This window comes from Pongo abelii, chromosome 21 (genome assembly GCF_028885655.2).
Source record: "Pongo abelii isolate AG06213 chromosome 21, NHGRI_mPonAbe1-v2.0_pri, whole genome shotgun sequence".
Classification (NCBI taxonomy): domain Eukaryota; kingdom Metazoa; phylum Chordata; class Mammalia; order Primates; family Hominidae; genus Pongo; species Pongo abelii.
The window spans coordinates 47,908,892-47,934,133 of NC_072006.2; the positions used below are offsets into that span (position 1 = coordinate 47,908,892).

General features: G+C 50.0%; 1 protein-coding gene across 2 annotated transcripts in view; it reads left to right on the forward strand.

Annotated features, from left to right (window-relative positions):
* The first annotated feature begins 429 nt into the window (after positions 1 to 429).
* Positions 430 to 25,242, forward strand: part of MYBL2 (MYB proto-oncogene like 2) — a 49,478-nt gene continuing 24,665 nt past the window's right edge. The window contains exons 1-6 of one of the 2 annotated variants that reach the window (XM_024238599.2): positions 430 to 685; positions 7,235 to 7,328; positions 14,485 to 14,556; positions 15,494 to 15,586; positions 19,539 to 19,759; positions 24,591 to 24,789. In XM_024238599.2, the coding sequence (XP_024094367.1) occupies positions 666 to 685; positions 7,235 to 7,328; positions 14,485 to 14,556; positions 15,494 to 15,586; positions 19,539 to 19,759; positions 24,591 to 24,789 (699 nt within the window). In that variant the 5' untranslated portion in view covers positions 430 to 665. The remainder of the gene's footprint in view (positions 686 to 7,234; positions 7,329 to 14,484; positions 14,557 to 15,493; positions 15,587 to 19,538; positions 19,760 to 24,590; positions 24,790 to 25,242) is intronic. The other variant, XM_024238600.2, reaches the window with a different exon arrangement.

Here is a 25,242-nt window from a genome sequence, read left to right on the forward strand (position 1 = left end):
CTGCCTCTAAGAAAATGAACAACAAAAAATAAAGTCTGTTAAGGAGGGTCTCTCGGAGGCAGGAGAGGAAGCAGGGAGAGGCACAGGTAGGGTGAGGGTCCGCTTTAGGGTGGGGCTCTAAGGACGCAGGAGTGGCTTGGACTAGCGTGGGGGATTCCGCCCTGGCGCTTTCCCTGGCTGGCTCTCCCATGCTCGCGCCTCGCTCCCCTTCCTCGGTCTTCGCTATGTGTGATACTCCTGGGCCGCCCCGGACTGACACCTGAGCCAGGGCTCGGTCACATCCTGGCCTGCTCCACAACTCCGAAGTCGCGGCTGCCACCCCTGTCCTGCAGCCGGCCCTGAAGGGTCTGGGCAGGTGCCGCCCCGCAGGCCCCGCCCCTCCCCGCAGGCCCCGCCCCTCCCGCAGGCCCCTCCCCCGGCGCTCGCGCGCCAGGACCGGGCGGCGCCGACGCGCTTGGCGGGAGATAGAAAAGTGCTTCAACCCGCGCCGGCGGCGACTGCAGTTCCTGCGAGCGGGGAGCGCGGGACCTGCTGACACGCTGACGCCTTCGAGCGCGGCCCGGGGCCCGGAGCGGCCGGAGCAGCCCGGGTCCTGACCCCGGCCCGGCTCCCGCTCCGGGCTCTGCCGGCAGGCGGGCGAGCGCGGCGCGGTCCGGGCCGGGGGGATGTCTCGGCGGACGCGCTGGTGAGACGAGCCGGGCGGGCTTGGGCCCTTCCCCCCTCCCTTTAAGTCACCGCCCCCCCACCCAGCTCCCCCCGACCCTCCCCAGGCTCCCACCAAGCTGGGGTGTGTGTGTGTGTTGGGGGCGGAGTGTTTCCGCGGAAATGTTGCGTCCTGGGCCCTCTGAGGCAGGGGCGCGCGTAAAGCTGGGGGGCTCTTGGGCGTCCCTCGCGGCTCCCCGGGCCTGCTGGGCCTCGGAGCTGGGACGGGCGGGTCTCCTGGGACCCGGGCCAAGCCCTGCATGATGTCATTTTGTCTCCCGCCTAATTGCGGGATGGGGTGGGCCGGCCGGTGTCAGCTGGCAGGGCCTTCGCCGGTGAGGGAGGCGACCCCTGGGAGCGAGTGGTGGTCTTCAAGTCCCAGCTAGTGGGAGACCGAACCTGGGAGGCACTTGTTCCAGCCTAGTTTTGGGTCAACTTGGTGGGTGGGCTTTGCTCCTTAACATTCCGGGGAGCACAGAGTCCCCCAAGCCCTCTCCCCTGGACTGAGAAGGGTGCTGAGTTGGGGGCTCTTTTGTCTCTCCCACCTGGGTTCCGCGCCCCAGATTGGTTCGGTTTGAGACCTCTCTTCCTGTTCCCACGAGGAGTTTTGGGCAGCTGGTGTTGAAGGTTCGGGGGAGACAGAGTCCCTGGGGCAAAGGCAGGAACTGCGGTCTCCATTTTACTTATTTCCCCAGAGACTTAAGTGGCAGAGCCGATCCCGGAGCCACGTCTGTGGCTCCAGATCTCTGTCTTACACCTGTGCGCCTGGGGCCTGAGCTCCAAGCTTTTCAGCCTGCCTGGGAGACAGGACAGTGGGGTCCTGACCTCTTCCCTGCCTGGATCGTTGCAGCTCAGATAACCTTCGGTCCCTCTTTTTTTTTTTTTTTTGAGAAGGAGTCTCGCTCTGTCACCCAGGCTGGAGTGCAGTGGCGCGATCTTGGCTCACTGCAACCTCCGCCTCCCATGTTCAAGCGATTCTCCTGCCTCAGCCTCCCCAGTAGCTGGGACTTCAGGCGCGTGTCACCACGCCGGGCTAATTTTTTGTATGTTTAGTAGAGACAGGGTTTCACCATGTTAGCCAGGATGGTCTCGATCTCCTGACCTTGTGTTCCGCCCGTCTCGGCCTCCCATAGTGCTGGGATTACAGGCGTGAGCCACCTTGCCCGGCCAACCTTCGGTCCCTCTTTAGAAGATAGCCTCATCTAAAGATGAAGCCTTCCATCCCTCTAGATTTTTGCCCTTTCAGGCTGAGGATAGGGATCTGAGCACAGGGACTGTGTTTCTCAGGCCCCACTTTCCCAGGACAGCGCCAATGTCCAGGAAGAGTTTTCTGTTCAGGCACCTGTCAGACCCTGCCCTGGTTTGTTTTTTTTTTTTTTTTTTTTTGAGGCAGGGTCTCCCTCTGCAGTCCAGGCCGAAGTGCTGTGGTGCAGTCATAGCTCACTGTAGCCTCAACCTCCCAGGTTCAAGTGATCTTCCCACCTCAGCCAGCTGGGACTGCAGGCTGAGTAGCTGGGACTATGGGCACGCGCTGCCACAACTGGCTAATTTATTTAATTATTTAGGAGACAGAGCCACTCTGTGTCGCCCAGGCTGGAGTGCAGTGGCACAATCTCGGCTCACTGCAGCCTCTGCCTCCCGGGTTCAAGGAATTCTGTCTCAGCCTCCCAAGTACCTGGGACTATGGGCGCACACTGCCACGCCTGGCTAATTTTTTGGATTTTTAGTATAGACGGGTTTCACCGTGTTGCTCAGGCAATCCGCCCGCCTTGGCCTCACAGAGTGCTAGGATTACAGGCGTGAGCCACCGCGTCTGGCCTGTTTTATTTTGTGTAGAGATGGAAGAGGGCAGGAGTGGCCTCGCGTCGTGTCTCACCTCACTATGTTACCCAGGCTGGTCTCGAACTCCTGGCTTCCAGGGATTCTCCCCCCTTGGCCTCCCAAAGTGCTGGGATTACAGGTGTGAGCCACCTTGCCTGGCCCCATCCTGGTTTTTTGTTCAGGAAGAGTTATTCCAGGAGTGACTGCCCCTAGACCACCCCCAGGTCCTAGGCTACTTCTCCCATGAGGGGCTCAGTGGAGGAACCCCTCCCATGTGAAGGATGGCAGCTCCACAGCCCTCAGCCCATTTCCTGGCCACTTGCTGTAATTCTCCTCTGCCCTAGTGCCCCACTTCTCGCTTTGTCTCTGACTCACCCCTGTCCTGGAGCAGAGCCCAGCACGTTGAAGGGCAAAATGTAGGGTATGTTGGACCAAAATGTGGTTGCCACCACTAACTGGCCTCTGCTTTTTCAGCCGGGATTAGGATGTGAGGACTTGCAGGTGTCTGGAGTTAGGAAGGTTCAGAGCCTGGCTCTATGAACTTGGCAGGTGGCCTCACCCCTCTGAGCCTCAATTTCCGCATCTGTTAAGGGGGATAATGAGAATGTGGGTGAAGTTGATGGCCAGCACATATGGTAAAGTATATCATCTCACAGAAATGCCCCAGCTGTCTGAGATGCTGACCCTATCAAACAGCATTGGAGGCTGGGTGTGGTAGCTCATGCCTGTAATCCCAGCACTTTGGGAGGCCAAGAGTTCAAGACCAGCTTGACCAACATGGTGAAACCCCTCGTCTCTACCAAGAATACAAAAATTAGCCGGGCGTGGTGGTAGACGCCTGTAATTGCAGCTACTCGGGAGGCTGAGGCAGGAGAATTCACTTGAACCCAGGAGGCGGAGGTTGCTGTGAGTCGAGATCATGCCATTGCACTCCAGCCTGGGTGACAAAGCGAGACTCTATCTAAAAAAAAATAAAAATAAAAATAAAAAAACGGCATTGGAGCACCAGGGAGTGTCCATGCAGACGTCATTTCATCCTTGAAAGAATATTTGCTGACCTTCTGTTAGAAGCCAGGCCGTCTTTGTGCTGGATGCTGGAGAAGCAAAGATGGTTTCTGTCACGAGCTGTTTGGGGGCAGTTGATTTTAAAGCCAGCTTCATTCTGTTATTAGTATCTTCTGGATTTTTGCCTTCTATTTTGCAGTGGTGGAGGACCCATGAACTAGGTCAGGAATGAATTCCAGATCCTTCTGTATTGCTGACTGTAGACACCGTCCCTCCTTTCCTATTTCTGAAAATTTTTTTCTTTTGAAATTGGGTCTTGCCTGGCCTAAAAAATTTAATTAGTATTTCTTATTGACTAATAGGCAGCAGCTTTGCACATTTTTTCATTTATTTGTGTATTCAGTCAGTCCCTGGGCAAACATTTCTTAAGCCCTTTTGGTGGTAAACCCTGGGATGCCAAGGTGGAGCTGACCTTTGTAAATGATGTAGAGGAGACAGGCAGTTGCAGTGTAAGGGCCCGAGACAGGAAGGTTTCCCATGTGCTGTGGAAGTATAGGAGTGACTCTAGGAAGCAACGGTGAGCTCTGGAGAACAAGGAGAAGGTAATGTGGATAGCACAGTAAGCCTTCTTTCATTTGGTCACAAGACCTAGACTTGCCTTGTTTGGAAACCTGTAAGCTTTTTCCAGTTTACAAATGTCTGACCTAGCAACTTACCTGACCAACGTGACCTGATGCAGGTCCTGTCGGGTGGAGTTGGGGAAAGATTACTAACCTTCCTCAAGCACCTGACATCTCTGGAGGTGGATCCTATGATTTCCACTTTTTTTTTTGAGACGGAGTCTCCCTCTGTTGCCCAGGTTGCAGTGCAGTGGCACGATCTTGACTCACTGCAACCTCTGCCTCCTGGGTTCAAGCAATTTTCCTGCCTCAGCTTCCCGAGTAGCTAGGACTACAGGTACATGCCACCATGCCCAGCTAATTTTTGTGGGTTTTTTTTTTTTTTTTTTTTTTGAGGTGGAGTCTCGTCTGTTGTCCAGGCTGGAGTGCAGTGGCACGATCTCTGATCTCCGCTCACTGCAACCTCCGCCTCCTGGGTTCAAGCAGTTCTTCTGCCTCAGCCTCTCGAGTAGCTGGGATTACAGGTGCATGCCACCACACCCAGCTAATTTTTTTGTATTTTTAGTAGAGACATCATTTCACCATGTTGACCAGGCTGGTCTCGAACTCCTGACCTTGTGATCCACCCACCTCGGCCTCCGAAAGTGCTGGGATTACAGGTGTGAAGTCACCGCGCGCCCGGCTGATTTCCATTTTTTTTTTTTTTTTTTGTGAGACGGAGTTTCGCTCTTGTTGCCCAGGCTAGAGTGCAATGGCTTGATCTCGGCTCACCCCAACCTCCGCCTCCCAGGTTCAAGTGATTCCCCTGCCTCAGCCTCCTGAGTAGCTGGGATTACAGGCATGCGCCATCACGCCTGGCTAATTTTGTATTTTAGTAGAGACGGGGTTTCTCCATGTTGGTCAGGCTAGTCTCAAACTCCCGACCTCAGGTGATCCACCTGCCTTGGCCCCAAAGTGCTGGGATTACAGGTGTGAGCCACCACACCTGGCCCGATTTCCATTTTTGTAACTATTAAACTGGATAAATACAAGGATTTTTTGGAGCAACTTGGAAGATTGCCTGGTAGAGTAAAAACAATCAGAATTCAAAGCAGCTCGTACTGTTTTTTTTTTCCCTATAGCCACGTTAGAAGATATTGTACACTGGGCCAGGCGCGGTGGCTCACGCCTGTAATCCCAGCACTTTTGGAGGCCAAGGCGGGTGGATCACGAGGTCAGGAGTTCAAGACCAGCCTGGCCAAGATGGTGAAACCCTGTATCTGCTAAAAATACAAAAAAAATTAGCCGGGTGTGGTGGCAGGCGCCTGTAATCCCAGCTACTCAGGAGGCTGAGGCAGGAGAATCACCTGAACCTGAGGGGCAGAGGTTGCAGTGAGCTGAGATGTCACCACTTCACTCTAGCCTGGGTGACAGAGTGAAACTCCGTCTCAAAAAAAAAAAAAAAAAAGATACTGTACACTGATTTTTCTCTCCATTAATTATGCCTGTGTGTAGGTAATTGTACACTGATTTTTCTCTCCATTAATTATGCCTGTGTGTAGGCAAGGATTAAAAAGGGATTTGCAAAAATGGACATAAGCGAGACACGGTGGTGCACACCTGTAATCCGAGTTACTTTGGAAGGCTGAGGCAGGAGGATCCCTTGAGCCCAGGAGTTCAAGACCAGTCTGGGCAACGTACTGAGACCCTGTCATTACAAAAAAAAAAAAAAAAAAAATCCACACACGAAGAAACAACTTGGCCAGTCACAGTGGCTCAGGCCTGGAATCCCAGCACTTCGGGAGGCCAAGGTGGGAGGATTGCTTAAGGCCGGGAGTTCCAGATGAACCTAGGCAACATAGTGAGATATTTCTACAAAAAAATACAAAATAGCCAGGCATGGTGTCATATGCTATTTGTTCCAGGTACTTGGGAGGCTAAGGTAGGAGGATTGCTTGAGCCTAAGAGTTGGAGGCTGCAGTGAGCTATGATTATGCCACTACATTCCAGTCTGGATGACAGAGCCAGACTCTGTCCCTAAAAGAAGAAAAACAACAAACGGACATAGATAATATATTTAGAATTTTTTTTCCAAATAACTAATTATCTCTTAAAATCCTAGTGCCTGATAACTTACTTCATCAACTTTATTCCTTAAAATATCCATGCAGGTTTGTTACTGAAAGGAAAAAGCGATAGTCTGATTTTGAACATAATATTCTTGGTGAAATCTTAACTTTCTTTTTCCTTTCTTTTCTTTTTTTGAGATAGTCTTGCTTTGTCACCCAGGGTGGAGTGCAGTGACATGATCTCAGCTCATTGCAACCTTCATCTCCCAGGTTCAAGCAATTCTCCTGCCTCAGCCTCCTGAGTAGCTGGGATTACAGGCATGCGCCACCGCACCCAGCTAATATTTGTATTTTTAGTAGAGATGGGGTTTCACCGTGTTTGATCAGGCTGGTCTTGAACTCCTGACCTCAAGCAATCCACCCACCTCGGCCTCCCAAAGTGCTGGGATTACAGGTTTGAGCCACTGTACCTGGCCTCTTTTTCTTACAGCTTTTGAAATCACTAGGGTGTTCCTGAAAATAAAAAAGAAGAAAAAGAAGAAAGTAGCTCTTTACCCTATTTCATTAAAAAATTTAAAAAGAGGTGAGGTCAGGTGTGGTGGCTCATGCATATAGTCCCAGCACTTTGGGAGGCCGTGGTGGGAGGACTCCTTGAGCCCAGGAGTTCAAAACCACCCTGGGCAATATGGTGAGACCTCGTCTCTACAAAAAATACAAAAGTTAGCCAGGCGTGGTAGCATACCCCTGTAGTCCCAGCTACTTAGGAGGCTGGGGCGGGAGGATCATTTGAGTCCAGGAGTTCAAGGCTGCAGTGAGCTATGATCATGCCACACTGAATTCCAGCCCAGTGACAGAGTGAGACCCTGTCTCAATAAAAATAAGTGAAGCAGAAGTGCCTATGTCTTAAAAAGAAGAAAAAGTAAGAGCCTCGCTCCCCCACACCTTTCCCTAGGGTGGGCTCCCCGCTGCCTATACACTCTCCATTATGTAAAACATATGGACACACCATCCTTGACCCTTGGCCTGCTTTCCCCATAGCGAGGATCTGGATGAGCTGCACTACCAGGACACAGATTCAGATGTGCCAGAGCAGAGGGATAGCAAGTGCAAGGTCAAATGGACTCATGAGGAGGTGAGTGCCATGGGGAAGAGAGGGTCGATGGCAGCTGGGGACTGTCCAGAGGAACTGAGCCTGGAGTGTCTACCTGATGTCTCATCAGATGGGATGAAGAGGAGGAGCCGGTGAAGGAAGGGATGGGTCCTCTGATTGTCCTCATGTCTCTTCTCAGAACGTTGTGGGGGACTCTCAATTCTGAGGACTCAGCGGGTGGGAAGGGGATGTATGTCCCAGACCTCGGGGCCCAGTGTGTCTCCTGAGCACCTGGCATGTTCTATGTTGTGGACATTGATTGTGCTTTTTGTCTTTTGACTGCTAGGAGGTTCGGCCAAGTCTGTAACTCCCCCTTTCTTTCTTTCTTTCTTTTTTTTTTTTTTTTGAGATGGAGTTTCGCTCTTGTCACCCAGGCTAGAGGGCAATGGCATAATCTCAGCTCACTGCAACCTCCGCCTCCTGGGTTCAAGTGATTCTCCTGCTTCAGCCTTCCGAGAAGGTGTGATTACAGGCGTGAGCCACCACATCCAGCTAATTTTTTTTTTTTTTTTGAGACAGTCTTGCTCTGTCACACAGGCTGGAGTGTAGTGGCATGATCTTGGCTCACTGCAATCTCTGCCTCCCGGGTTCAAGCAATTCTCCTGCCTCAGCCTCCTGAGTAGCTGGGATTACAGGCATGCACCACCATGCCCAGCTAATTTTTTTTTTTTTTGTATTTTTAGTAGATACAGGGTTTCACCATGCTGGCCAGGCTGGTCTCGAACTCCTGACCTCGTGATCTGCCCACCTCGGCCTCCCAAAGTGCTGGGATTACAGGCGTGAGCCACCATGCCCGGTCTTAATTTTTGTATTTTTAGTAGAGACGGAGTTTCACCATGTTGGCCAGGCTAATCTCGAACTCCTGACCTCAGGTGATCTGCCTACCTCGGCCTCCCAAAGTGCTGGGATTACAGGCATGAGTCCCCACACCCTGCCAACTCCCACTTTCTTTTTCTAAAAAAATTAACTGTATTGAACCTTCTGACATCAAGCCCTGAATTGGTTTCCTTCTAGCTCCATCTTTTTATTTTCTAATAAATGTGATTGAAATATAATTTGTATGTAATTATATGCAATCCACTGCCCTTTTTTTTCCCCTTTTTGAGACAGGGTTTTTGCTCTTGTCATCCAGGCTGGAGTGCTGTACTAGTGTGGCTCACTGTAGCCTCAACTTTCTGGGTTCAAGCAATCCTCCCCACTCAGCCTCCTGAGTAGCTGGCACCACAGGCATGTGCCACCATGCCTGGCTAATTTTTGTATTTTTTGTAGAGACAGGGTCTCGCCATGTTGCCCAGGCTGGTCTCAAACTTCTAGGCTCAGGCAGTTCTCCCACCTCAGCCTTCCAAAGTGCTAGGATTATAGGTATGAGCCACTGTGCCTGGCCAAATGTTGCCCTTTTTATGGTGAACAGTTTGATCAGTTTTTTTTCTTTTTTTTTTTTTTCTTTTTGAGATGGAGTCTCTGTCTCCCAGGCTGGAGTGCAGTGGCGTGATCTCCACTCACTGCAACCTCTGCCTCCTGGGTTCAAGCGATTCTCCTGCCTGAGCCTCCTGAGTAGCTAGGATTACAGGCACCGGCCATCCTGCCCAGCTAATTCTTGTATTTTTGTAGAGATGGGGTTTCACCATGTTGGCCAGGCTAGTCTTGAACTCCTGACCTCAAGCAGTCCACCCACCTTGGCCTCCCAAAGTGCTGGGATTACAGGCGTGAGCCACTACGGCTAGCCAGTTTGATCACCTTTGACAAATGCAAATACCAATCTAAGTACCACCCTGATTATCCCAAGAAGTCCTCTTGTGGCCCTTTGTGGTCAGGCTTCCCCAGCTCCAGGCAGTTGCTGATTGATTTGTTTTGCCTGTTTCTTTTTGGTGTGTGTGTGTGTGTTTTTAACTTTAGGTTCAGGGGTGTATGTGCAGGTTTATTATATAGGTAAATTGCATGTCATGGGAGTTTGATGTACAGGTGATTTTGTTACCTAGGTAATAAGCATGGTACCCAATAGGTAGTTTTTTTTTTTTTTTTTTTTTTTTTTTTTTTTTTTTAAAGACAGTCTCTTTCTGTTGCCCAGGCTGGAGTGCAGTGGTGCGATCTCAGCTCACTGCAACCTCTGCCTCCTGGGTTCAAGCGATTCTCTTACCTCAGCCTCTCAAGTAGCTGGGAGTACAGGCACATGCCACCACGCCTGGCAAATTTTTGTATTTTTAGTAGAGACAAGGTTTCTACTTGTCTCTAAAATGTTCACCAGGCTGGTCTTGAACTCCTGACCTCAGGTGATCTTCCCACTTCAGCCTCCTGAAGTGCTGGATTACAGGCCTGAGCCATTGCACCCAGCCCCAGTAGGTAGTTTTTTGATCCTCACCCTCCTCCCACCCTCCACCCTCCTCCCACCCTCCACCCTCAAGTAGGCCCTGGTCTCCTTGTTCCCTTCTTCGTGTCCATGTGTATTCAGTGTTTGGCTCTTACTTATAGATGAGAATATGTGGTATTTGGTTTTCTGTTCCTGTGTTTGCTTAGGATAATATGTTTTGCCTCTTCTTGAATCTTCTATAAATGAAATCGTACGGTTGCATTCTTTGCATCTGGCTTTTGCTCAGCATTGTGTTGGGTGATTCAGTAACTTGTCCTTTTCTATCACTGGATAGTAGTCCTTTGTATGGGTATACCGCACAGCGTTTCACCTGTTGATGGATGTTTGGACTGTTTCCAGTTTTTGGCTATTGTGTATAGTGCTACCATGAAGATTCTTGCATAAGTCTTTTTGCAAATACATGTTTTCTTTTCTTTTGGGAAGATAGTTAGGTAGGGTCATGGGGTAGGTGTATGTTTAGTTTTACAGAAACTGCCTTTTTCTTAATTGATTGTACCATTTTAGACTTCTACTGGCCTTTTATTTTACCTCAATTTTTCTTAGTGTCTTCAGTTCTTCGGTGTTTTTTGTTTTGTTTTGTTTTCAACCCGTAGTTAACATCATAGATGTCTTTAATTTTAGGATTGGGTTTTTTTTGTTTGTTTGTTTTGTATTATTTGTATTGCTTTTGCTTTTTGTTTTTAAATAGAGAAGAGGGTCTTGCTATGTTGCCCAGGCTGGTCTCCTGGGCTCAAGCAATCTTCCTGCCTTGGCCTCCCAAAGTGTTGGGATTACAGGCAGGAGCCACCATGACTAGCTTGTTTTGTTTTTTCTAAAACTTGCTGTGTGAGTGGTAAAACCCTTTTAAATCATGAAAGACGTTTTTCCAGATGCGTGCTAAGCAAACCTTTTCTGCTCATCCTATTGTGGACCAGGGACTATATTTGGCTCTTGTGGGCTTAGAAGAATAAACAAGACCAAGTTCCTACCCCGGAGCAGCTTTCTCTCTGGGATGGAGAGATAAGACCGTGTGCGGGTCCCTGGAATGTGCTGTGGTCATCCGCGGCACCGGTAGGATTGGTGTCTGTTGGTGCTCACTGTTGTAGCTCTGGGCACCTGATAATTGTAGGATGAGTGGATGGCGAGTACCTTTAGTAGGAGAGATTACTGCTGCCCGAAGAGGTTAAGGAAACTTACGTGGAGAAAGTGACCTTTGAGCTAAGGATGAGGATTTGGAAATTTAGCAGTGAGGGAAGACCTACAGTGTGCAAAAAGGTGGGTAAGTCAGATCAGGAAAGGGGCTGTAGGTGGAGAAAAGCCAGTACAGGAGGCCAGTTTGGTTGGAGGGAAGGGTCCTTGAAGGGGAGAAATGGTTGACGGAGATGAAAGGACACATTGGGGCTGATTACTCGAGGGCCTTGAGTGTTGGGCTTAGAAGCTGTAGGATTGTTCGGCTCTCAGTGCAGAGCCAGGTTAGCTTGGTTTTTGGTTTGTTTTTTCTAAGTCTGAACTGGACAAAGATGGAAGGTTTTTAATGCAGGGAGTGATGTGAATGTAGCCGGGCTTCAGGGGAGCTCATCTGCTGTGTGGGGGATCGATAAAAGATGGGTGGCCTGGCGCGGTGGCTCACGCCTGTAATCCCAGCACTTTGGGAGGCTGAGGCGGGTGGATCACCTGGGGTTAGGAGTTTGAGACCAGCCTGGCCAACATGGCTGAACCCTGTCTCTACTAAAAATACAAAAAATTAGCTGGGTGTGGTTGTGGGCACCTGTAATCCCAGCAATTTGGGAGGCTGAGGCAGGAGAATCACTTGAACCCAGGAGGCGGAAGTTGCAGTGAGCTGAGATCGCACCATTGCACTCCAGCCTGGACAACAAGAGCAAAACTCCGTCTCAAAAAAAAAAAAAAAAAAAGATATAGAGCACGGGCTGGGGCTGAGAGACCAGTGCTGAGGGAGTGGGAGAGGGCGCTGTGCCAGGCAAGCAAGAGGTGGCTGTGGAGAGGACAGTGCGGGGATGGAGCTGACCACGTAGGGGAGTCCCAGGGTGGGTGGGAAAAGTGTAAGTTTGGAAACGATACTATCCAGGTCAGTTGTCAGGGAGGGTAGTGGTGCCGGAGATGGACTGGGGAACACAGAAGGAAGCAGGTGAGAGCCTGGCCAGGGCAGGGAGGGGGCATGGTATAGGTAGGGAAGAGTGTCCTGGGCTGGCTCACCCAGAGAATTTACAGTGACTTTGCCCAGCCTGTGCTGGTTCTGGCCAAGCTGTAGTTGAGGGCTTTGATACCTGTCGTGGGCCACATTGTGACCAATTTTTCTGTCTAGGAGCATATATACATATATACACATATAAATTTGTATGTGTGACACAACCACCTCACTTTAAATTTATCCCCTTTTCCTCCCCCTTAAATCTACCCCTTAACCATCTTTAACTTTGTAGTTCAGTGGTGTTAATTATTTTCAGATTGTTTTGCAAAAGATCTCTAAAACTTTTTCATCTTTGAAATTGGAAACAAGTCTGAGTGCGGTGGTTTATGCCTGTAAACCGAGCACTGTGGGAGGCCGAAGCAGGAGGATTGCCTGAGTGCAAGAGTCCTAGACCAGCTGGGAAAACATAGCAAGACCCTGTCATTAAAAACAAACCAAAAATTCCCACCAACTTGGTGGGTCACGGTGGCTCAGGCCTGTAATCCCAGCACTTTGGGAGGCTGAGGCAGGAGATTGCTTGAGGCAGTCTAGACCAGCCTGAAGAACATGTGAGATCCTGCCTCTACAACAAAAAAACAAAAATTAGCCAGGCATGGTGTCGTGTGTCTGTGGTCCCACCTACTTGGGAGGCTGAGGTAGAAGGATCACTTGAGCCCATGAGGTTGAGGATGCAGTGGGCTGTGTTTGCACCACGGCACTCTAGCTTGGGTGACCAAGAGAGACCCTGTCTCAAAAAAAAAAATAGGACGGAAAACTGAAACTAATTAAACATGAATTCACCCTCCTCCCACCCTCCAGCCCTTGGCAGCTATCTTTCTACTCTGTTTCTGTGATTTTGACTATTTTATTTATTTATTTTATTTTTTCAAGACAGAGTCTTGCTCTGTTGCCCAGGCTGCAGTGCAATGGCATGATCTTGGCTCGCTGCAACCTCCACTTCCCGGGTTCAAGTGAATCTTCTGCTGCAGCCTCCCGAGTAGCTGGGATCACAGGCGCCTGCCACCACGCCGGGCTAATTTTTGTATTAGTAGAGATGAACTTTCACCATGTTGGCCAGGCTGGTCTCAAACTCCTGACCTCAGGTGATCCACCTGCCTTGGCCTCCCAACGTGTTGGGATTAAAGGCGTGAGCCACTGCTCCCTGCCTGATTTTGACTATTTTAGATGCTTCCTGTGAGTGGAATCCTGAGTATTTGCCCTGTCTGGCTATTTGACTAACATAGTGTCCTCAGCTTTCATCCATTCTGTAGCATGTCAGAATTCCCCCGACTGAGTAATATCCATTGTTTATATGCATGACATTTTCTTTCTTTTTTCTTTTGTTTGAGATGGAGTCTCACTCATGCTCTGTTGCCCAGGCTGGAGTGCAATGGCACAATCTCGGCTCACTGCAACCTCCACCTCCTGGGTTCAAGCAATTCTTCTGCCTCGTCCTCCTGAGTAGCTGGGATTACAGGCACCCGCCACCACACCTGGCTAATTTTTGTATTTTTAATAGAGACGGGGTTTCGCCATATTGGCCAACCCCCTGACCTCGTGATCCGCCCGCCACGGCCTCCCAAAGTGCTGGGATTACAGGTGTGAGCCACCGCGCCTGGCTTGACATTTCCTTTATATATTAATCGATTTGACTGAGGAAAACTTTATATATAATTAACTACAACCATTTATAGTACAATTCAGTAGAACCACCAGCACAGCCGGGCTATAGAACATTTCCATTGTCCCCAAGACGTTCCTTGCCCGCCTTTGCTGTTCATCCCTTTCCACCACTGGCCTCAGACAACCACTTTTTGTCCCTATAGCTTAGTTTACATTTTCTAGCATTTCACATGCATGGAATCATACAGTGTGTACCCTCTTGTGTCTGGCTTCTTTCACACATCATAGTGACACTGAGATTCATGTTATCGCTTGAATTGGTAGTTCATTTCGGGAGGCTGTTTTGATAGATACTAGCCTGTCTTCTAACTACTCTTGTTTTTGCCCAGGCCTCCTGCTTCTAGTGCTGAATCACTGTCAGCTCTGGCCTGAGTTCAGTGATGACCTCCTTATGTCCACTTTGCTCCCTTCCAGCCCCTTTTCCACCCTGTAGCAGGCAAAGAGAACTTTATAAAAAGCATGTTTGACTGTGACCACCCACTGTTCAAACACATCAGTGGCTTTGCATGATAGATGGTTGAACTGATGCTGCGGATGGTCTGGCCCCTCTGGTTCCCTCCAAAATCATCTTGGATCTGTTTTGCTTCCTCCATTTTAGCTATTCTGCATTTCCTTGGAACCTGTCCTTTAGTGTCCCTGACTAGGCAGTCACCACGTACCTCTCCATATCTCCCAGCAGCGGATGGCTTTACTTTTGTTCCTGTGAGCCTTTCATTGGCAGCTGGCTCCCTCCCATGAGATCAGGGGCAGCTCTTTTGCTGCCGGCTGCTGCAGCTGTAGCGCCTGGCACCTTGTACGTATTCACTTCATGACGGAATGGATTGACGAGGCTGTTCCTTTTAGATTGGGCTCTGTCACGGGCAGCCCTGAGGTTTTCTGCACGTATGTGTGCTGAGCCCCTGTCTTTCTGGTGTTGGCAGGACGAGCAGCTGAGGGCCCTGGTGAGGCAGTTTGGACAGCAGGACTGGAAGTTCCTGGCCAGCCACTTCCCTGTGAGTACAGTCCCCCTGTGGCCCTCCCTCGGGGGAAGGGCTCTGGGAGAACAGTGTGCCTGGGACAGACTTTGCCAAGGAGGAGAAAAGGGAGTTCCTTACTAAGCCCCTGAAAATGAAACCAAATAAAACAGGGCAAATGGACCTTTGTATGATCTCTCTTCCCAAAGTGGCATTCAGGGTACACTGCTGTAAACATCTCCCAGCTCCTCAGCATGCCTGCTGGTCCTCAGGCTCTGAGACATTTGCAGCATGTGGTGCATATTTGCATTTCTTCCTGTAAGTCAGGAGTGAACAGGTGTTCGGTTTCTCAACAGTGAGACTGAAACTGAGGGGAAGTGATGCTTTCAGCAGGCTTCATGGTGAGGCCCATGCAGGGCTGGCAGGTGCTACCACATTCGAGTATTTAGAGCCTCCTGATGGTGAGGGGGTTCCCCTCAGGACCTCCTTCTCAGGCCCTCCCACCCCTGACCCACAGGTGTCTGGGAGGGAGCGGGTGTGGCAGGAGCTGCCATAAGTCTTACTGCCTGGGCTGCTCAGAAAGCACGTCACCAAATCCCTTCCTGCCCCATTTCCTCATCTCCCCGTCTTCTGTGTAATCTGAATTCTTCAGGGCATAAAAATGCTCTCCTAGAAAAAAGCAGGGGTCCCTGACATACAAGGAATTAAAGACTTGTGATGGTGGCCCCTCGTGTTCGGTTGGTAGGGGGTAGCTTCCCACAGGGGCCCGAGTTTGCCCTCCCTTGTAGCAAAGGGAAACGCCCATGTTCCGGCATGTGGGTGTGCAGTGTGTGGTGGCTGCATGGAACAGGACGCACCTACCCAAGGTGTGCCTAGTCCCAGGCCATAGGCCGCTGAGCCTAGTACTTAACCAGGCTCCCAGCCCGAGGTCCCAGAAGTTCTCACAGATTGGTTTGTTCTTCTGTTCTTTTCCCAGAACCGCACTGACCAGCAATGCCAGTACAGGTGGCTGAGAGTTTTGAATCCAGACCTTGTCAAGGGGCCATGGACCAAAGAGGAAGACCAAAAGGTAACTGCTGGGACTGTGCCTTGCACACAGTGTGCCTTCACTCACCAGTGTACCTGGGGACTGTGAGATTGCCTTGTGTTGGGGTTGGGGGTGTCAAGCTGAGCATTGGGTGTGAGTTGTCTACCAGCCAGTCTGGACACTCTTATGCTGCCCTGGCTCCAGCCCTGAGATTCCAAGTTTCAGAGTGTCTCCAGGCTTCCCCACTCATGGTCTGAGGGCTATTGGGCTGATTACTCGGCTTCTCTTGTACCATCCATGGAGGGGAGCAGCAGCAGTGCAGCGTTGTCATGAGAGTTAAGCAGGTGATGCTTGTAGGGGGCTTGCGGGTCCTGTACATTTGCTCTCAGCAAATGGCAGCTGCTGCTATCCCTGATTTAATGACAATTGCACCCTGTGACCTTCACAGGGCACAGATGCCTTCTTTTGATCGCCATAGCAGTCCTGTGAGGTGGGCAGAAATTGTTAGTCCCATTTTACAGATGGAGAGAGCAAGGCTCAGAGAGGCTGGGGATGTTCCCAACCTAGAAGAGGCAGTACGTGCCATGACTGCCCGGGGCTACCTTGGGAGTTCCCTCATCTCTTCTCCTTGATACCAGCCCAGAGGATGCCATTCCACCGAGGCAGGCATGGCTCATGGGAAAGAGGGAGATGAAGGGAACTAGGCTTTTTTTTTTTTTTTTTTGAGACGGAGTCTCGTGTTGTCACTCAGGCTGGAGTGCAGTGGCGTGATCTCAGCTCACTGCATCCTCCGCCTCCTGGGTTCAAGCGATTCTCCCGTCTCAGCCTCCTGATAGCTGGGATTACAGGCATGCGCCACCACGCCCAGCTAATTTTTTTGTATTTTTTGTAGAGATGGGGTTTCACCATGTTGGTCAGGCTGGTCTTGAACTCCTGACCTCGTGATCCACCCGCCTCAGCCTCCCAAAGTGCTGGAATTGCAGGCGTGAGCCACTGTGCCTGGCCTGGAAGTAGGCATTTTTAAATTAATTTTTTTTTGAGACGGGTCTTACTCTGTTGCGCTGGCTGGAGAGCATTGGCTAATTTTTTTGATTGATTGATTGAGGCGGGGGTTCGCTCTGTCACCCAGGCTGGAGTACAGTGACACAATCACAGCTCATTGCAGCCTCGACCTGCCAGGCCCAAGCAATCCTCCCACCTCAGCTTCTAAAGTAGCTGGTACTACATGTGCCACCATGTCTGGCTAATCTTTTTGAAAAATTTCTGTAGTGAGAGTGTCTCGCTGTGCTGCCCAGGCTGGTTGAACTTCTGGGCTCAAATGGTCCTCCCACGTCAGCCTCTCAAAGTGCTGGGATTGTAGGTATGAGGCCACCATTCCTGTTCTTTTTTTTCCTTTTTTATTTTTTTGAGACTGAGTCTTGCTCTGTCGCCCAGGCTGGAGTACAATGGTGCGATCTTGGCTTACTGCAACCTTCGCCTCCTGGGTTCAAGCAATTCTCTGCCTCAGCCTCCCGAGGAGCTGGGATTACAGGCGCCCGCCACCACGCCCGGCTAAATTTTGTATTTTTAGTAGAGACGGGGTTTCACCACTTTGGCCTGACTGGTCTTGAACTCCTGACCTTGTGATCTACCCACCTCGGCCTCCCAAAGTGCTGGGATTACAAGCATGAGCCACTGCGCCCGGCCTTTTTTTTTTGTAGAGATGGGGTCTTCCTATGTTTTCCAGGGTGGTCTTGAACTACAGGGCTCAAGCTATCTTCTCGCCTTGGCCTCCCAAAGTTCTGGGATTACAGTCATGAGCCATGGCTGGCACTTCACCTTAAAATTAATTTTTAATTAACTCGGCGTGGTGGTGGGGTGCCTGTAGTTGGGAGGCTGAGTTGGGAGGATTGCTTAAGTCCAGGAGTTCAAGGCTGCAGTGAGCTACGATCACACCACTGCACTCCAGCCTGGGTGACAGAGTGAGACCCTGTCTCTTAAAAAAAAAAAACAAAAAACAAAACGCCTGGGCGTAGTGGCTCACACCTGTAATCCCAGCATTTTGGGAGCCCGGGGTGGGTGGATCACCTGATGTCAGGAGTTTGAGATCAGCCTGACCAACATGGCGAAACCCCGTCTCTACTAAAAATGCAAAAATGAGCCGGGTGTGGTAACCCATACCTGTAATCCCACCTACTTGGGAGGCTGAGGCAGGAGGATCACCTGAACTGGGGAGGTGGAGGTTGCAGTGAGCCGAGATGGCGCCATTGTACTCCAGCCTGGGCAGCAAGAGCGAAACTGTCTCGAAAAAAAAAAAAGAATGAAATAAAATTTATTTATTTATTTATTTTTGAGACGGAGTTTTGCTCTTGTTGCCCAGGCTGGAGTGCAGTGGCATGATCTCAGCTCACTGCAACCTCCTCCTCCCAGGGACAAGCGATTCTCCTGCCTCAGCCTCCCGAGCAGCTGAGATTACAGGTGCACGCCACCACGCCTGGCTGATTTTTGCATTTTTAGTAGAGACGGGGTTTTGCCATGTTGGTCAGGCTGGTCTAGAACTCCTGACCTCAGGTGATCCACCCGCCTCAACCTCCCAAAGTGCTGGGATTACAGGCGTGAGCCACTGGGCCCGGCCTGAGACCTTGTCTCTTAAGAATAAAATAAAATTTAGTTTGAAAATACTTTTTTGGCTGGGTGTGGCCAGGAGTTTGAGAACAGCCTGGCCAACATGGTGAAACCCTGTCTACCAAAAAATCCAAAATTAGCCAGGTGTCGTGGTGTGCCTGTAATCCCAGCTACTCGGGAGGCTGAGGCGGGAGAATTGCTTGAACCCAGGAGGCGGAGGTTGCAGTGAGCTGAGATCGCCCCACTGCACCCCAGCCTGGGTGACAGAGTGAGACACTGTCTCAAAAAAAAAAAGGCGGTGGCTCACGCCTATAATCCTAGCACTTTGGGAGGCCAAGTCGGGCGGATCACCTCAGGTCAGGAGTTCAAGACCAGCCTTATCAACATGGAGAAACCCCGTCTCTACTAAAAATACAAAATTAGCTGGGCGTGGTGGTGCATGCCTGTAATCTCAGCTACTTGGGAGGCTGAGGCAGGAGAATCGCTTGAACCCAGAAGGCGGAGGTTGTGGTGAGCCAAGATCGTGCCATTGCACTCCAGCCTGGGCAACAAGAGCGAAACTTCATCTCAAAAAAAAAATAAATAAAAAATAAAATAAAGAGTAAAAACATAAAATCTTTAAAAAAAAAAATCAAAGTGATATGTGGTTGCTATAAAAATTTAAACCATACAGAAATGAAGTCAAATATTTCTTCACCAAAATCTTTGCCAAAAGTAGCATCCACTCTTCCCAGTTTCTTGTGGCCTGTGTGCACATGAGAACGTGTGTGTCTGTTGTGTAGGTGGGGCCTGGCCTGGCTCTTGTGGCTGTGTATGTTGTGATTTGTGTCCTGAGCTAGGAAGCCTGACTGAGGGCAGGTGGGGACTCAGGTCTGGCTAGGTCAGCCCGCCATGCCTGCTACTGTGGCTCAGCCTGTGCCCTCCCAATTCCCATGGAAGTGCTGGAGGGTCTTGCGCCAGCCTGGGGCATGGCTGGTGTGGGAAAGTCTATTTCCCACCTTTAGTATGGACTCCCTGTGTGTTGTTCCTCCTCATCCCTCTGCTCTTTTCTACTTAGCTTATTGGGTTGAGCCCTGGAGAGGGAAGCAGGACTCTGGCGCCTTTGTTTACCCCCATTTGATCTCTACTCTAGAAAGAGTCTCTGGCATTCTTGGCCTAGATTTATTCCAGGCAATAAATGAGAGGGATGTGGTCAGATCCTCAGGTAGGCCCTGTGGGCTACACAAAGTCATCCTGGGTGGCATCCCCTGCAGCCTGCTCAGTGTTGCCTGAGGGGATGTGGTGGGTGGCACCACTCAGGGCCATGGCAAGGCTCAGGTGGATGTGAAGGGCCATGGTGGGGGCGAGGGAGGGGCCGGTGCAACTGGCTACCCAGAGGCTTTTCTCTAAGGTCATCGAGCTGGTTAAGAAGTACGGCACAAAGCAGTGGACACTGATTGCCAAGCACCTGAAGGGCCGGCTGGGGAAGCAGTGCCGTGAACGCTGGCACAACCACCTCAACCCTGAGGTGAAGAAGTCTTGCTGGACCGAGGAGGAGGACCGCATCATCTGCGAGGCCCACAAGGTGCTGGGCAACCGCTGGGCCGAGATCGCCAAGATGTTGCCAGGGAGGTAAGCTGTCTTCTTGGGTTGGGGCAGGTTCCCGGGAGGCCAGCCCTGTGTTTCTGATGGAGGAGGGTTCCTAGGTGGGTATTGTGGTCCTGTGCTCTTGTTCTGTAACACCCAGCCTCGGCTCCAGGGCTCCCAGAGGCATGCATAGTCAGGAGGAAGGGTGGTTCCCCAGGGAAGGCCGTGTCTTCTGTCAGCTTAAAAGAACAGATGGTGATAAGGGAGGCCTCAGCAAGAAGTCGGGAACCCTGGAGTCTAGTTCTCAATCCTGTTCCCAGCTCACTGTGTCTTCTTGGTTAGCCTCTTCTCTTTGACTTCAGTTTCTTCTAACACAGAATAGGCTTGAGATGTGGGATAGATGGGCTTTCTTTAAGAAGAAAATGATAAAAAATCAGGTAGTACTATAATCTGCTAAAAGGTGTTTTTTGTTTTTCTTTTTCTTAAAAGGTTTATAATGAAAAACATCAGTCTTTGTCACCACTCTGTTAAATCACTCTACTAAAACAGACTCATCTTTTTGAGTTCTTTATCTCTTTAAGTGATGTGCCATTTTACATATTGATCCTCTGCTACGGGAGATTAGCTTTCTTAGGCTTTCCCACTCCCCATACATCCCTATTGCGCCAATAATGTATGACAGTTATTAAAATAATAATGTTTATGGACGGGCATGGTGGCTTATGCCTGTAATCCTAGCATGTTGGGTGGCTGAGGTGGGTGGATCACTTGAGGTCAGGAGTTCGAGACCAGCCTGGCCAACACAGTGAAGCCTCGTCTCTACTAAAAATACAAAAAATTAGCTGGATGTGGTGGTGAGCCTGTAATCCCAGCTACTTGGGAGGCTGAGGCAGGAGAATTGCTTGAACCCGGGAGGCAGAGGTTGCAGTGAGCCGAGATCACATCACTGCACTCCGGCCTGGGCGACAGAGCAAGACTGTCTCCAAAAAAAAAAAAAAAAAAAAAAAAAAAAAAAAAAAAAAATATATATATATATATATATATATATATATATATTTTTTTTTTTCCTAAATACTGAAAGCATTCCATGATCTTTTCTCCTATTTTTCATCTCTTTTGCTTCATTTTCTGGGAGACTTCTCTTTTTTTGAAATTATTTTCCCTAAAAATTTTACTTTGTAAGGGCTCCTCCCTTTTCTGGCACTCTTTTTTTTTTTTTTTTGGGAGACCAGAGTCTCACTCTGTCACCCAGGCTGGAGTGCAGTGGCGTGATCCGGGCTCACTCACTGCAACCTCTGCCTCTCAGGTTGAAACGATTCTCCTGGTTCAGCCTCCCAAGTAGCTGGGACTACAGGTGTGTGCCACCATGCCTGGCTAATTTTTGTATTTTTAGTAGAGACGGAATTTCACCATGTTGGCCAGGCTGGTCTCGAACTCTTGACCTCCTGCCCACTTCAGCCTCCCAAAGTGTTGGGATTACAGGCATGAGCCACTATGCCCAGACTCTTTGAAACAGAGTTCTCACTCTGTCACCGAAGCTGGAGTGCAGGGGCATAATCATGGCTCATTGCAGCCTCACCCTCCTGAGCTCAAGCAATCCTTCTGCCTCGGTCTTCCAAGGACCTGGGACTACAAGTGCAGGCCAGCATACCCAGCTAGTTTTAAAATTTTTTGTAGGGGCAGGGTCTCCCTGTGTTGCCCAGGCTGGTCCCAAAGTGCTGGGATTACAGGCATGAGCCACCACACCTGGCCTGGCACCCTATTCTTATTTTGTGGTTTCAATAGCTTACTTCTCTGTCAATATTATATCTTTTATAAGACCGAATTTCGCTCTTATCGCCCCGGCTGGAGTGTAGTGGCATGATCTCGGCTCACTGCAACCTCTGCCTCCTGGGTTCAAGTGATTCTCCTGCCTCAGCCTCCTGAGTAGCTGGGATTACAGGAGCCCGCCACCACACCTGACTAATTTTTATATTTTTAGTAGAGATGGGATTTTGCTATCTTGGCCAGGCTAGTCTTGAACTCCGGACCTCAGGTGATCTGCCTGCCTTGGGCCTCCCGAAGTGCTGAGATTACAGGTGTGAGCCACCGCACCTGGCCCTAAGCTGGATATTGTTCCCCTGTTTTCCATCTTATGAAAACTTGTAAAAAATCTCTTACTAGTGGCTGTCTTCTACCTGTTTCTCTTTGTCCTTGTGAATTTTTGCCTTGCTTTATTTTGAATCCCTTTTTTTGTCATGGCAGTGTGGTCCTGGCAGGGAGAGAAAATGCCAGATGGTATGTTTTCCCCAAAGTCTGAAATGATCCCTTTTCAAAGCTCAAACCTGAATGTGTCATCTTTCTGGGGCTTCCCCTGACACTTGGGCTGGAAACTCTGGCTTCTTTCCCCACATGGCCTGTTTGGCTCACAGGTGCCACCAGCCTCACCTTGATCCACTGTCACTTGTGCTCACTTGGTGTTAGCTGCTTTGCCTCCTTTCAGTCCCTGGAACCCTGAGCTCTTCTCAGAGCTCCTAGTGTTACTCTGTCAGCCTGCAGTGCACTCCCGCTTGTGCCTATTGTGTAGCTAATGTGTTCTCATCCTTCAGTTCTCAGTGGGGGTGCTATTTCTTCAGAGAAGTTTTCTCTGTTCTCCCAGACTGTGGTTGGTCCCTGGTGACCTCTGTGTTGTGCCCACACCTGTCTGCAGAGTAGTGTGTACCCCAATTGTAGCTGGAGATAACATTCATCTCCCCTGCTAGATTTAACTGTCAATGGCAGCCACCTGTCTTATTTACCGAAGGATCCCCAGTGCCTACAATAATGCCTGGCACACAGTGGGTGCTTTTTATATGCGAGCAAAAGAATGAGTCTCACTATAGCTTGGGGCACCCCAGACTCTGGTCTTGGGGAGTGGGAGGGCTGGGGAGGTGTTTTGGGTCAGGTTCCCTGGAAGTGGAACCTGTGACTCAGAGTTTCAGGTACATGGGATCTCTTGGAAAGGTTCTCACCTGTGAGGGAAGGAGTGGAGAAAAGTAGGGAAAGGGCCAAACAAGGGATGGGGTCTTGGAATATCCAGCTTTGGCCTGCTATAAGGCCAGGGGGTATATGTGTTCACATGTATACATGTGAGATATGTACGTGTGAGGAGGGCGCATGTGTACATGGGTTGGGGAACTCCTGGGGCATCTTTGGTTGTGCCTTCCAAGGCTGTTTTTTGTTGTCTTTTTTTTTTTTTTTGAGACGGAGTCTTGCTCTGTCGCCCAGGCTGGAGTGCAGTGGCGTGATCTCAGCTCACTGCAACCTCCGCCTCCCGGGTTCAAGCGATTCTCCTGCCTCAGCCTCCTGAGTAGCTGGGATTACAGGTATGCACTACCACGCCTGGCTAATTTTTGTATTTTTGGTAGAGACGGGGTTTCACCATGTTGGCCAGGCTGGTCTTGAACTCCTGACCTCAGGTGATCTGCTTCCAAGGGCTGTTATGCAGATAAAGTCATAGTAGAAGCCGTCGGCAGCATGCCCGGCAGCTGGGGGATTGGATTTGCTGTAGGGACAGAGGATCTGGTCAGAGCACCAGGAGCACCCCTTACCCTACACCTTTGCCCAGTGAGCATTGTGTCCCTGAGGGCTTAAAGTGCAAATGATCTGAGGATATCCTCTTAGACTGGGTGCTCAGTTAAGCTGTTACTCTCTTCACTTTTCAAGGGAAGAGCATTCTGCTTGGCGCTCCAAAGAAGATGGTGTCTACCGTGTGTCAGCACAGTACCTTTGTATTTTTAGTAGAGATGGGGTTTCACCATGTTGGCCAGGCTGGTCTTGAACTCCTGACCTCAGGTGATCCACCTGCCTCAGCCTCCCAAAGTGCTGGGATTACAGGCCTGAGCCACCACACCTGACCTGCCGCTTGCTTCTCACCACTATACTTCTATACACTTTTGTGGTACTATCCCATCCTCCTGTATTACTCTATGCCTTTATTACTACATGTTTCTCTGCTAATCTACTCTGTGCTTTATGCTACTGTTCTACTGTAGATGTGTCTCCTCCCTGAATCTTCAGTGAGTGATGGAGTATGACATAGTCTTCTGACCTTCCAGATAAAGAAACCCAGGCTCAGGGAGGTGAACAGTTGTGGGTCTTCTGCCCTCTGGCCACTTATCAGTCTGTGGGAGGTGAACAGGCCTTGCATTTGAGGTCAGCGTGAGACTCAGTGGAAATGAGCAGACAGTGTTGCTTATGGCTTCTATACATTCGAAGTGGGCAGGGAAGGGGGTGAGAGTTCCAAGCACATATCTTCAGTTTTACAATTTTTTAAAAAGTTTTAATTTTTTTTAATTTTTATTTATTTTTTATTTATTTTTGAGATGGAGTCTCACTCTGTTGCCCAGGCAGTAGTGCGGTGGCGTGATCTCGGCTCATCGCAACCTCCACCTCCCAGGTTTAAGTGATTCTCATGCCTCAGGCTCCCAAATAGCTGGGAATACAGGTGCCTGGCATCATGCCCAGCACCTCCCAAAGTGCCAGGATTACAGGCGTGAGCCACTGTTCCTGGTCTTATAATTTTTTTTTTTTTTTTTTTTTGAGATGGAGTTTTACTTTTGTTACCAGGCTGGAGTGCAATGGCATGATCTTGGCTAAGCACAACCTCCACCTCCTGGGTTCAAGTGATTCTCCTGCTTCAGCCTCCCAAGTAGCTGGGATTACAGGCATGTACCACCATGCCCGGCTAATTTTGTATTTTTAGTAGAGACAGGGTTTCTCTGTGTTGGTCAGGCTGGTCTCGAACTCCTTGGAACAGAAAGAGACCTTAGAGTTCATCTAGTGGAAGATTCATTTATAGGAGCAGGAACTTGGCTTAGGGAGGTTAGTGATGTGTCTGGTGGCACCCCACCCACAGAGCTGGGGTTCAAAGGCCCCCTGCTGCCCCCTGCAGGACAGACAATGCTGTGAAGAATCACTGGAACTCTACCATCAAAAGGAAGGTGGACACAGGAGGCTTCCTGAGTGAGTCCAAAGACTGCAAGCCCCCTGTGTACTTGCTGCTGGAGCTCGAGGACAAGGACGGCCTCCAGAATGCCCAGCCCACGGAAGGCCAGGTGAGACAGCTGCTCAGCCTTTGGCTTGGTTTGATTTCACATTCATCTGACACCATCTCATTGAACACCTTGTCCACAGCTATTGGTCAGTTTCTGCCACAGAGTCTAAAAGTGGGCCATGTGCTTCTGGGGCCTTGTGACGCTTCTGCACATAACTGGCACTTGTCTGCCTGCAGATGAAGGATAGCAGAGCAAGCTGGTTATATAAAATTGTGAATTAGTTAAGGAGATCCTCAGCCTCTATCTCTCCTTGCTGGTGGCCGCCTTCTTACCTGTTGCTCATTTTAATTTTTTAAAACTGAAAGCATGTTTGCAATTTAAAAAAAAAAATCAGAGGTGGCTGGGTGCATCGGCTCACACCTGTAATCCCAGCAAGTTGAGAGGCTGAGGCAGGCAGATTGCTTGAGCCCAGGAGTTGGAGGCCAGTTCAGGCAACATGGTGAAACCGTGTCT